Here is a 13879-nt window from a genome sequence, read left to right as displayed (position 1 = left end):
AGCAGTGTTGCGTGGCTGTGGTGTAGCCGCAGCTCCGATCCAACCCTTAGCCAGGGAACTTCCCTATGCCACAGGTGCAGCCATAAAAAGAAAAAAGAAAAAAAAAAAAGAAAAGAAAAAGGAAGGAAATGCTGATACATGTTCTAACATGGATGAACCTCAAAAACATTATGCAAAGTGTAACCAACTAGACACAAAAGATATGATTCCATTTATGAGATACTAGAATAGTCAAATTCATAGTGACAAAATAGAACAGTGGTTACCAGGGGCTCAAGGAGCTATTATTTAAGGATACAGAGTTTCAGTTAGGGACAACAGTAGCTTCTAGAGATGGACAGTGGTGATGATGGCAGTACCAAGTCAATGTACTCAATGCCACTGACTGTACTCATAAAAATGGTTAAAATGGTAAATTTTATTATATACACACCTATTTACTCTAACATTTAAATAAAGCCACAGAAAAATGTTAGTGGTAGAATCTAAGTTGTGATGATATGCCTCTCTCTTTTTTTTTAGGGCTGCCTCCGCAGCATATGGAGGTTTCCGGGCTAGGGGTCGAATTGGAGCTGTGGCTGCAGCCACAGCTGCTCCAGATCTGAGCTGTATCTTCGACTTACACCACAGCTCATAGCAATGCCAGATCCTTAACCCACTGAGTGAGGCCAGGGATCAAACCTGTGTCCTCATGGACACTAGTCAGCTTCGTTTCTGCTGAGCCATGACAGGAACTCTGGTTGTGAGGATAGGGACATATTCACTATAAAATCTTTTGACTTTGCTCTATGTTTAAAATTTTCTATAATGAAATGTTAGGGCAAAACCCTAGCAAGTCAGTTTGTATTTTCTCAGCAACGCCTCTCTACCTTACTAAACATCTTTTGAAAGCAATCAACCAATTAAGTTTTACTAAAAGCATCTATCATTTGGTGAAAATGTCACTTTAGGGCACTCGGGGGTCTCTTTCAGTCCATGTCTGAAGATTGAAAGCTGGAGTAACCCTTACATGAGAAGTCACAGGACATCAATGTTTGAGTTGAGTATCCTGAACAAATATAGACTATGCAAAGTTACACTAAATGATATTAAGGCTGATGCACACCTGTATACTACTGCCAACTTGTTTGTGCCTAGTCACACCTGGCACCTTTTCTGGTGACAGGGCAAAGGCTGAGAACTTGCATCTGGTAAGAAAGAGACCTGAACTTTTGCCAGGTCTAGTTCTAGTTGCATTTCTGCTGTTAACTGGCTATATTAACCCACCTGTGTCTGGGTTTCCACATTTATAAAAAGAAGAAGCTAGGCAATATGACTTCTCAAGTTTCTTCTGTACTCTAAATTTTAAATTGATTAGTAAAAAGTATCTCAGCAATCACCACTTAACTAAATCTTCAACACTGTAACCAATATAATTCAATAGCAGTTTGTCATATATAATTCAATAGCAGTTTTATATATATATATATACACACACACATATATAAAAATGTTACCCACACACACACCACTCCCTCACACACACTGAAAGCTAAAAATATGGCAAATCCTTCATTTAACAAATATTAATTGAGAGCCAATTATGTGCTAGACTGTTAACACTAGCAATTCAACAGTTTCACATGCCAGATGGACTCCCATCTCTCATGAAATTTTTAAGCAGCATTAGAAAAACAAACAAGCAAATAAGTGCTATTATGCAAAGAATTAAAATAGGGGAATTCGAAAGACAGTGACCGGGTGGCTGCTATAGACCAGGTGGTCAGGGATGGCTTCTTGGAGGAAGTGACATGTGAACTAACATGCAATGACAAGAAAGAGCCTGGCTTGTGGAGATTCTATGGGGGTAAGAATCAGGGGAAAGCTCTCAGGTGAAGGGAACAGATAAAGAAAGACCCAGGGCAAGAATCAAGCTTGGCATGCTGAAGAAAACAAAGAAGAGGAAGAGTGACAGGAAATAATACTGCAGTTAGACAGGGCTCAGATCAAGTAGGGCCCTGGCAGACAGGGCATAAGCTATAATAATAATTATAAGCTATCTACTCCTGCACAGCTATAATAATAATAGCCCTTATATGTTTACTTTGTACCAGGCCTGGTTTAAAAAAAAAATATATATATATATATATGTACACACATACACACATTAAAAAAAATAATTTGACTTACAAAAATGTTGTAAAAGTAGTACAGAGAATTTCTGTACACCCAGCTCACCCTAATATTAACATCTTATATAACCAAATTAAAACATTCACATTAGTACAATACTATTAACTGGAGTTCCCGTCGTGGCGCAGTGGAAATGAATTGACTAGGAACCATGGGGTTGCAGGTTCTATCCCTGGCCTTGCTCAGTGGGTTAAGGATTTGGTGTGGCCGTGAGCTGTGGGGTAGGTCGCAGACGTAGCTCGGATCTGGCGTTGCTGTGGCTCTGGTGTAGGCTGGTGGCTACAGCTCCGCTTAGACCCCTAGCCTGGTAACCTCCATATGCCACAGGTGCGGCCCTAAAAAGACAAAAGACTAAATACATACTATTAACTGAATCACAGATTGATTTCACCAGTTTTCCATCTATGGCCTTTTTCTGTCCTAGGATCTCATCCAGCATCCCACATTGCACTTGGCTGTCATCTCCTTTGTCTCCTCCAATCCATAATACTTCCTCAGCCTTTCCATATCTTTATGGAGGTATTCTTGTCACCTATTTTGTAGAAGGCCCCTCAATGTGTGTTTGTCTCATGGTTATGCTGACTTCACGCATTTATGACAGGAATACCGCAGAAGTGTATTGTATCAGTAAAGTGTATCACATTACTAGCTATATCTTATTACTAGTGACGTTAACCTTGATCACTTGGTTAAAGTGGCATCTGCTGGGTTTTTCCACTGTAAACTTACCATTTTTTCTTTTGTAATTAATAAATTCTTCGGGAAAGATACTTTGAGATTATGCAAATATCCTGGTTTCTTGTTTCAAACACTAATTTTTCTACTTCATTTTTCTATATTTATTACCTGGAATGCTTCTGTAAAAAAGAGCTGTAAAGGATCCAGTGTTGCTATGGCTGTAGTGTAGGCTGGTAGTTGTAGCTCTGATTAGACCCCTAGGCTGGGAACCTCCATATGCCATGGATGCGGTCCTAAAAAGACCAAAAAAAAAAAGAGCTGTAACATTTTCATTTCTTGCTTTCTCTCTCTCTCTGTCTTTTTAGGGATGCACCCAAGGCATATGGAAATTCCAAGGCTAGGAGCTGAATTGGAGCTGCAGCTTCTGGCCTACGCCACAGCCACTGCAACATGGGGTCCAAGCTGCATCTGTGACCAACACTGTGGCTCATGGCAATGCCAGATCCTTAACCCACTGAGCAAGGCCAGGGATCGAACCTGCATCCTCATGGATACTAGTCAGGTTCTTAACCCACTGAGCCACAAGGGGAATTATTTATTTAATTCTTTGTTTATATAATAGGCCCTTGGATATTTATTTTATTTTATGGGTTATGCTCTAATGCCACTGTTATTTATTTTGCTACTCAAATTGTTTCATCTTTGGCCATATGGAGCTCTTTCAGGTTGGCTCATATGTCTCAATTACATGATCCTATACTTTCTGAGCACTTTCTTACTTTTTGGCCTTACCAAAGATGCGCTAGGTTTATCCTATATTTTTGCTTCCTCAGCCCTGGAATCAATCACTTCTCTAGAGAGCCATGGTTCCTTTCACTAGAGATTGGTATTTAGAAACCAATATGTGGGCACTAGGTATGCTGTTACTGGGTTATTACTACTTCTAGGCCCTCTCAGTGGAAAGAGCTTCGAACAGTGATTGCCAAGGGTAGGAAACTGGAAGAGGAGCTGATGCAAAAGGAGTACACAAGAGGATGATGGAACTGTTCTATAACATGACTGTGTGTTGGTGAAAACATACAGAACTACACACTGGGAGAAAATGAATCTTACTGTATATACATTTAAACAAAACCCCAAACAAAAAAACCACTAGGATGTGGAAGGAACCCCAAATAGAATACAAGCTAATGAATAAACCTAACACATTACAAATGAATAATAAAACCACACTGAAGGAGTTCCCCTCTTGTCTCAGTGGTTTAATGAACCTGACTGGCATCCATGAGGACCCAGGTTTGATCCCTGGCCTCGCTCAGTGGGTTAAGGATCCGGCGTTGCCATGAGCTGTGGTGCAGGTCGCAGACACAGCTTAGATCTGGAGTTGCTGTGGCTGTGGTACAGGCTGGCGGCTACAGCTCCGATTTGACTCCTAACCTGGGAACTTCCATATGCCATCAGTGTGGCCCTAAAAAAGACAAAAAACAAGCAAACGAACACTGAAGGGAGTGGAGAAAAAAAGAACTAATCTAAGTTTTGGAAAACAATATTTTGACTAGATACTGGAAGGCTAATGATAAAACTAACTGTGCACAACACCGTATTTAACTGGTACCCTTGTTCCTATGAGGTAGCAATTCCAAAACTACCTTATAGGTTGAACAAGTAAGTGAATATACTGCAGATAATGAGAAACAGGTTTCCTCCTATTTTTGGGTGGGGGGAGCCTGTACCTGCGGCATGCAGAAGTTCCTGGGCCAGGGATCACACCTGTGCCACAGCTGCAACCAGAGGCATGGCAGTAACAATGCCAGATCCTCAACCTGCTGAGCCACAAGGGAACTCCCGAGCCAGATTTCTTATGATTGGAGAAAAAAACTATAAATAAGGGAGAAAAACCTGACCCCCTTGCTGTACAGTGGGAAAACAAAAAAATTAAAAAAAAAAATAAGGGAGAAGGCTAGAATGATCCCTGTGGTACTGAACTGGAATCAGACATCACCATGAATTTATGGTTTTAAAAAATTGTGTGTGTGCAAAAATATATACACATATAAATAAACTAGAAACAGAAATAAATATAAATGTATGTGTATGCATGAGTCATATACATACATTTATTCCCAGGGCTATTATGAGTGCTTTACTTTTATTAACTCATTGAATATTTACACCAAAACTTTGAGAGAAACACTACTATTATCCCCATTTTAGAGGTGAGAAAACTGGGAATATAAGCCACTGCCCTTTGCTACAGAGCCTAGTGAGTGGCAGAGCTAAAAGAGTAACACTTGCAGGCTGGTTCCGCACCTGAGGTCTTAACCAGCATGCTATACTGCCCCTTAAAAAGTGAAGTGAGTTTATCAAAGCCGGACACCCCTCCCCACAAAAAAACAAGAGGAAGGAGATAAAAGTAAATAATGAGGAAACTTAAAAGGAGCAAGGTAGCCTTACATGATGTGACCATCTCTTAATTAGGTTTCAGAAGTTTGGCCAGTGAGGTCAACGCTGCAGCGCTTTCAACCATCATCACCTCACAGTATGGCTACTGTGGAATCACTGCAGAACACATGTGGTTTCCATCAAGAGAGCTGGAGATCATTCTCCCCTCCTAGTTATAACTACTCATCTCATGCTGACCATCAAAAGGAATCAAAAGTCACATGAGGACAACTACATTTCATCTATCAAGGAATAAGAGCATTTAAGATGTAAATAAATATAGGAAGTGATTCAGATAACAAAAACCAACACTTACTGAACTCTTATGATGAGCCAAGTACTTCCAGAAACTTTTTAGTATAATGGACTAACTCATTTAACTCACATGGGCTAGATAACTGTTTTTATTTCTAAGAGAGAGATGGAAAAGCTGAGGCAAAGACAAGTTACAAAGTGCCTAACCTAAGATCACACAGCTAGAATGAAGCCAGGATGTGTCACTATACTATGATGCCACTAGCAAAGGTTACGTTTTTCAGTAGTAAGCATCTGACAAACCAAATAAACATCAATAATTAATATTAATGTATACCACAAAAGAAAATTTCAAGTGTCATAATTGTTATAACATTCACTTTAAATTCACATATTTTAATAGTTGATTCAGTATTGCACCCAAAAGTTTAAAAGAAAAAAGCCTCTGCTTTCCTAGCTCAATAAATCTATTTTAGGTACACTGATGTCTTTTAATGATTTCTAAAACCAGTAATTGCAAGTGATAATTCTCAGATTTGCATTTGCTTCAAACTAAATCTACCCAACAGCAATTTTTCTGCTAAGTAACCTGTCATTATTTGCAGATTTTTTTGTCTGTATCTGTGGGCAGCAGGAATTTAAAGAGGTTAAAAAAAAAAAAAAGAACAAAAGAAATTGTAAAATAATTTAGGGGTGCTTTAAAACTTAGCTGCATTTGCCTTTGGATTTAATGATAGAAAAAAATATAATAGTATAAAAGTAAGACCATAAAAAATATTTTCTTCAAAAATACATTAGCAAAAAAACGCCATAGCCACAGTTATTTGAGCAATTTAAATGAAAGCCACAAAATATTACAAAGTTATCACCATATACTAACACATATAACAAATACCTCATGTCTTGGATGAGAGACACCCTGAGTGTTGGCAACATAACTCCTGAGTCAGATTTTCTTCTTTCTGGTCCAAGGGCAACTATGTAGAAAAACATCAGCAAAGTATTAGAAAAATAACAGTAAAGACTTTTAAAAAATCTACATGGTTCACATTGCATAAATAAATACTTTGAAATTACTTTGATGTGAACAAATTTTAAAGACAACAGAAAAGCTCAAATTTGTCTACCCAATGTTCCTACTTTGTTAATACAGTAAACTAGCTATTTCTTTCTACTTAATCTAGGGCTGTATTTGAAAATTTTTAATGAATCATAAAAGCCCACTTCAAAATAAGATGACTTGTGCACATTTTCACCAGAAGGGCCAGTCATTTTCTAAAGTTATCACTCTAATAGCTCTGAATAATTACACGAAAGAATGTCTGTAAATTAACCTACTAAGGACATGAATCATCTCTGGGCTAGTGAACTACAATCACAATTCCCTTTCCCCCTGAAGAAGTGTTTTAAAAGGAAAACCTGAGTTTGGATTCTCTCCCCGCCCTACCCCACTGTCCACACCTGCAGGATATGGAAGTTCCCAGGCCAGGGATCAAATCCAAGTCACAGCTGCGACCTGAACCATAGCTGTGGCAACACCTATGCCACAGGGCCAAGGATCGAACCTGTGCCATGGCAGAGCCAACTCTGGATCCTTCACCTGTGGGACCACAGCAGGCACTCCGAGTTTGGATTCTTTAGTCTGATTAGTTTCTACTTCAAAGAGCAGAATCCAAACTACAGTATGTAAATCATGCAAAGTGAGTAATCTACATGGACAGTTAGAAGTACAATGTCCATGAGTCTTATGAAGCCTCAATAGCTAATATTTATAAAAGAAGGAAGGATTATTCTTTTACATAGCAATTGCTAAGCAATCAATTATTGGCTAATATGTTGTACTTGGAGGGCTCAATCTCCTTTAAATGAGATGCCATGGAGTTTTGCACCCTTTATTTCCATTTTCCCATCTGTAAATGAAAACTAAATTGCACTATCACATGTGGCAAATACATTGATAAACTGAGAATTTAGGATGTGGGTTTTTCCTATATATTAAATTTTCTAAGTTTTTAGACTAATTGTACTTTGGGGAACACATATATGAAGCTGGGAGACATTTTGGTGGATTAGGATCTGCGTGTTTTGGGCTGAGACTTGGCAGATATAAATGAATAGTGATGGAGTTGCTAGGAAAAAGACAATGTGGCCTGACCAACCTGAAGGCTGTCCTGTTGAGGGCCTTCCCTACTAAGTAGGTGATAAATAGGGCATTTGGCTTGGAAGTTTGGGAAGGGAGTTTTCAATGGGTCACTGGAAACGGTGGTTCATCTTGATACCCAAGAGGTAATGGACATAAGGAAACTGTTCCAGAGACTTGCAGGGAATGTGTTGTTTGTCTTTCTGTCTGAGAGTACCACCACTTAAGTGTGTTATTAATGAAAGCACAACCTGATTTTGGGGAAGAATGTGAAATACCACAGAAAATGCCTCTACATCCCAAATGATTAGACAGCATGAAAGATGGCCACACAAGTAATAAGAAATGGGTAAGAGGAGAGAAAAATAAAAAGATCATGAGGCAGGAGAAAGAAGCTGAGACCATGATCTGCAACTTGGCTAGGGGAAGACATGGCAATAGACAGAACCATGCCTCAGGGTGGTTTAATAAAAGGGGAGTCTGACATTTCCAGAAGCAGCAGCATCTACCATAAGAACATTCACAGGCCTAAGCATGTTCTGGGAATCCTATTTTGGAATCCTATTTTTCTAGTTACTCTTCTCTGATCAATTTTCCTTAACCATATGATGTACTTTTTCATGACTCCATGCAATGTGTTAAAGTCCAAAGTAGCTCATCCTTTAATGCTTCTGTATCTTTCTTTTTGTTGATAGCCTTTTATCACTTTAGATTGAGAGCAGTATAGTTTAATGGTTAAAAACATGGCTTTCTTGGAGTTCCTGTCATGGCACAGTGGAAATGAATCTGACTAGGAACCATAGGGTTGCGGGCTTGATCCCTGGCCCCTCTCAGTGGGTTAAGGATCCGGTGTTGCTGTGAGCTGTGGTGTAGTTCACAGACATGGCTCGGATCCCGAGTTGCTGTGGCTGTGGTGTAGGCTGGTAGCTGTAGGAATGATTCGACCCCTAGCCTAGGAACCTCCGAATGCCATGGGTTCGACCCTAAAAAAAAAAAAAAAAAAAAAAAAAAAAAAAAAAAAAAAAAAAAAAGAACATGGCTTTCTTAAACCCTATAGAGAACTTAATAGCTCGTTGACTTTGGGTATCTGTGGTCTGTTTCCTCATCTGCACATTGGGGACAGTCATAGTACCTACCTTATTCAAAAGATGTAAAGTGTTTAAAATAATGCCTGGCACAAAGTAAGTCCTCAGAAAAAATAAAATAAAATAAAATTTAGCTTTAATTTTGCCTCTGTGTGAAATCTTTCCCAAATATTCTCTCTCCCCTAGGCACACTGTTGGATAAGTCATTCTCTCTTTCTCACGGGACTTGTAAAACTGAACCTCTATCATATACTTACCACAATGTAATACTTTTGTTAATGCTATTAAATTATGTGACTCTTGAGGCCTGGTCATATCCTATTCTGAGAATATCCAGGGGGCCCCTCAAAGTGCTCAGCAAATACTCACTGAGGAGGATGAGATTATTTAGGGCCAGATGGCAGAATCTTAAATGACAAGTTAGAAATTTACAGAAATCTTAGGGAGGGGGAAGAGATTCTAAAAAGAAATGCTTCCAAGTGCTTTTTAGTTAGTTAATTAGAGTGATAGTATGATGGTATAAGAGATGTAAGGGAGATGAGCCAGAAGTTACTTCAAAGGCCAGCTGGTGGATGGACTAAGGCAGTGATAGCCAGTGAGAACACAGAGACATATGTAGTGGATATAATTTTTGGATTAAGGGGGAGCAAGACTCAAGAGTCAAAAACAATATTAAGTATGAATATAAACTATTTTAATATATACTCTCCCATAATTATACCTGTCCTTTACATTTTTTTAATCTTAATTTTGCAAATGAAGAAACCAAGGCTCAAAGAAGTCAAGAAATCTGCCCAACCATATCCATTAATTAAAAGGGGCAGAGTGTTCTGATGTCATGTCTAGTGGGCTGTTACATTAAAGATGACCTTCTGGCTTATAGTTTGACTGAGAAGAGGGTGCTGAGGCTATTAAGTAAAATGGAGAGAAGAAGGGAGAAATCCCAATAGGGACAGGAGGGAGGGGTGCTAAGACAGTGAGTTTGTTTTAGAATGTGTTGAGTTTGAGGTTCCAATGGGCCATGTATCGATATCTAGGAACTAGGGCTGGAGATAGACATTTATGAAAAGTCTGCTAATGGAATAACTGGATAAGAACACTGGATTAGCTATCAATGAAAAGACACTGACAAGTTCCCACCGTGGCTCAGTGGTAATGAACCTGACTAGTACCCATGAGGACGCAGGTTCAATCCCTGGCCTTGCACAGTGGGTTAAGGATCTGGCATAGCCATTAGCTGTGGTGTAGGTTGCAGACATGGCTCAGATCTAGCGTTGCCATGGCTATGGCGTAGGTTGGCAGCTGCAGCTCCAATTTGACTCCAAGCCTGGGAATTTCTATACGCCGAGGGTGCAGCCCTAAAAAGACAAAACAAAACAAAACAAAAGATACTCAAGTCCTAACCCCCAGTACCTCCACAATAAATGTCTGTTGTTTAAGGCCACCCAGTTTGTGGTCCTGTATAATGGCAGACCCAGGAAATTAACATAGTACTTTATTAGTAACTTTAGCGGAAAGTTTAGAAGCCTGTGAACAAAATGCAGATTAGGAGTTAAGGAGTAAGTTAGGGACTATTTTACTTTTTATTTATAGATCTAAAAATCTAAGAAAGTTTTCACTGAGTCTATTCTAGCCAGAAGAGAAATTTATAAACTATTTAAATGTATATTTCTATTAGTATTTAATCTGCAATAAGCCACTTTCTCCTTCAGTATAAAAATTCATGGATTTAATACTTAGTTTTAGGAGGAGTTCCTGTCACGGCACAGCGGAAACAAATCCGACTAGGAACAATGAGGTCTTGGGTTTGATCCCTGGCCTCCCTCAGTGGGTTAAGGATCCAGCACTTAGGTGAGCTGTGGTGTAGGTCACAGACGCGGCTCACATCTGGCATTGCTGTGGCTGTGGCATAGGCTGGCAGCTGTAGCTCCGATTTGACCCCTAGCCTGGGAACCTCCATATGCTGAGGGTGTGGCCCTAAAAAGAAACAAAACAAAACAAAACCAAAAAAACTCTTAGTTACAGGAATTCCCTTTGTATATCTGCCTGAATCAATGCTACTGCATAGTTTGTATGCGGCAGAGACTGCATATATATAATTTTATAGAATCATCTATAATCTACACGCAGGTAGTAATTAAAAGAAAACTTCTGATGAAGTAAGACATTTGAAGAGTGACCCCAAATTCCTGGCTAGATCCAGAATAACCATTTAAATTCAGTATTTCCACTCCCTTCTGCACTCTATCCCTTCCCTCACCAACTATAAGTCCACATAAAGTTTAGGAGTTCCCTGGTGGACAGTGGGTTAAGGATCCAGTGTTGTCACTGCTGTTGCTAGGGTTGCTGCTGTGGCCTGGTTTGATATTGGTCCTGGAACTTTCACCTGCCACAAGCACAGCCAAAAAAAAAAAAAAAAAAAAAAAGTTTAGTGGAAACCTGTTTGAGGATACAGGGTTTGAAAACAGTACCTATGTCTAAGCTGGTCAACATTATTTAAGGTAGAAACTTTTGGGTGATAAATCAAGAACAGTCCTCTTTCTAGAATCAATTGCATTCTGGGATCCTTTCTTTAAAAGAGAACTTCTGGAGTTCCTGCCGTAGCTCAACAGAAATGAATCTGACTAGCATCCATGAGGACACAGGTTTGATCTCTGGCTCTGCTCAAAGGGTTATGGATCTGGTGTTGCCATGAGCTGTGGTGTAGGTTGCAGATGCAGCTCAGATCTGGCATTGCTGGGGCTGTGGTGTAGGCCGGCAGTTACAGTTCTGATTCGACCCCTTGCCTGGGAACCTCCATATGTCGCAGATGTGGCCTAATATAAAAAATAAAATAAAATAAAATAAAATAGGACTTTTAACTACTAGGTGCAGTGACTTGGTCAACATTTGGCTAGGTCAAAATTAGGACAGTTTAAAAAGACATGGAGGAAACAAATACATATTATTAAGTGCAGCCCTAAAATAATAATAACAAAAAAGGCATATTACTAAGTGAAAGAAGCCAATCTGAAAAGGCTTCATACTATATGACTTCAATCATATGACATTCTGGATAAGGAAAGATTATGGAGACAGTAAAAAGATCAGTGGTTATCAGGGTGAGAGGAGAGGGAGGGATGAACCGATGGAACATATGATTATTAGGACAGTCAAACTCTCTATATGATGCTAAAATGGTGGATCCACGTCATTAACATGCATTTGTCTAAACCCATAGTATGGGCAACACACCCAGAGTGAACCCTCACATAAGTAAACTATGGGCTTAGGGTGAGGTGTCAATGCAGGCTCATCAACTGTAAGAAATACCCAACTCTGGTGGAGGATGATAACACGGGAGGCTATGCATGTATGGGGGCAGAGGGTATATGGGCTTAACACTGCTGTGAACCTGAAACTCCTCCAAAAATAAAATCTATTAAAAAAATTTTAAGACAGTCTACCCTGTCATGCTCCTCTTACTAAGACAGATCTTTTCCAGTCTTCTGCAACCCTTAAAATGTCTGATTCTTGTTTAGTGCTGCTTCTGAAGGATCACTAATCTATCACCTAGTCTCATCCTGGCTCAATGCTGATAAGTGCTGTGTTCAAACCCACACGAATCTCTAAGGACTTGGAGGATCTTTCTCCTTAATATGAAGATGCAGACTGCTTACTGCCATTAATTAGGAAGCTTAGTAGTTGGCAAACAAAAAGTATTTGGGGGGAAAGTACCTAAACACTCAGATTTAAAATGATTAGAATCAATGAACTGCTAATTTCTATAGAATTAGAACACACTGTTTCTCAATAAAGAACTATTTTATTTTTAAATGGATGTTTTCATATACATTTCACACTGTCTTATTTTTAAGTCCTAACTTCATGGGCTGAATCATCAGAAGTGTTAGAACAATATTTATCAAATCCACCCCTCTGAACAGACAATTAGTTTGATTTCAAAAGCTACACAGCTTACACTGGTCTGACTTAGGGTCAGTACAATATTTAGCTTGTATTCATTCTTAGATCATCAGCCCTTCACTGACACTTGGCAGTGCTGCACGGTGACTGCGCGAGGCACATTCCATACTTCTGGGTCTTGACTCTGGAGCTTGACTGGTGCTACTACTGACTGATCGAAGGGCCCTGCAAATGGCTGGATCTCTGATCTCTAGCTCAACCACTCAACATCTGACAATCGAAAGCCATGAACTTGCTGGTGTTGCCTGGTAGCTGCTCACAGTAAAAGGGGAGATATCCTCACATGCCTATTTGGCACAAGAGCCAAATGCTTAACTGAGGTTGGCTTTCTACCTTTTCATCCTACAAATGGTTATTTCTTTCTAGGAATGTTGTTGTTCTGATTAGGGTAAGCTACCTTGGTTATGGTCTCATGGTCAAAATAGTTAACTCTTCTATGAACTTATGTAAATATTAGAGATAGTTTGAGGGAATAAGCCAATATTAGAGATAGTTTGAGCCAATAAGCCAATGTCCCTTTTTCCAATAGAGAAAGGGACAAAGGAGAGAGATGGACACTAGAAAATGCTTTTAAAACTTGATCTCAGTCTTTATAAATAGTTACATCTTGGGACATCAGAACCTTGACATTCTGCTTAGAGGGGCTTCAGGGCAATGCAGTATCAAATTCACATTCCTAGCTGTCTCACTGGATATACTGAAAAACTAGATTTCCAACAATAAATACCACATTTACGGTAGTATTGCCCTCTAGGGGCAGTGAGGAGAATGGAAACAGGTGCTTTAATCACATTTGCAATGTTTTCTTAAGCTGGTAGTTGGTTTATGAATTATAAAAAAATTTTTTACATTGTTCAATGTCTAAAGTAATCCATAATTTTAGAAGATGTTTCCAAAGAGCTGATTCAGTATAAAACATTTTATCTTTCCTAGTTTTCCACTGTTACTTCCACTTTTTGTGCAACAGATGGTTATTTTACAGCGTAAAGAAAATCAAGCACCTTGTTATGGAAACTATACAGCAGGGAGAGCATCTAGGAACCCTACATAACTCTAATTAGCTAATGACATGCTAACATGAGTTATCTTGTTATAAACTGAAGAAGAAATCTGTTTTCTGAAGATTTTTGAGAGAGAGAGA

General features: G+C 39.2%; 1 protein-coding gene across 7 annotated transcripts in view; it reads right to left on the bottom strand.

Annotated features, from left to right (window-relative positions):
- DENND5B (DENN domain containing 5B) overlaps window positions 1–13879 on the bottom strand; it is a 228305-nt gene that overhangs the window by 38250 nt on the left and 176176 nt on the right. For all 7 annotated transcript variants that reach the window (XM_021092091.1, XM_021092090.1, XM_021092092.1 and 4 more), the window contains one exon: window positions 6443–6524. In XM_021092091.1, the coding sequence (XP_020947750.1) occupies window positions 6443–6524 (82 nt within the window). The remainder of the gene's footprint in view (window positions 1–6442; window positions 6525–13879) is intronic.

Source organism: Sus scrofa, chromosome 5 (assembly GCF_000003025.6).
Source record: "Sus scrofa isolate TJ Tabasco breed Duroc chromosome 5, Sscrofa11.1, whole genome shotgun sequence".
NCBI lineage: Eukaryota > Metazoa > Chordata > Mammalia > Artiodactyla > Suidae > Sus > Sus scrofa.
The sequence above is the reverse complement of the archived record's forward strand: the minus strand, read 5'-3'. Positions and strand labels throughout refer to the sequence as shown.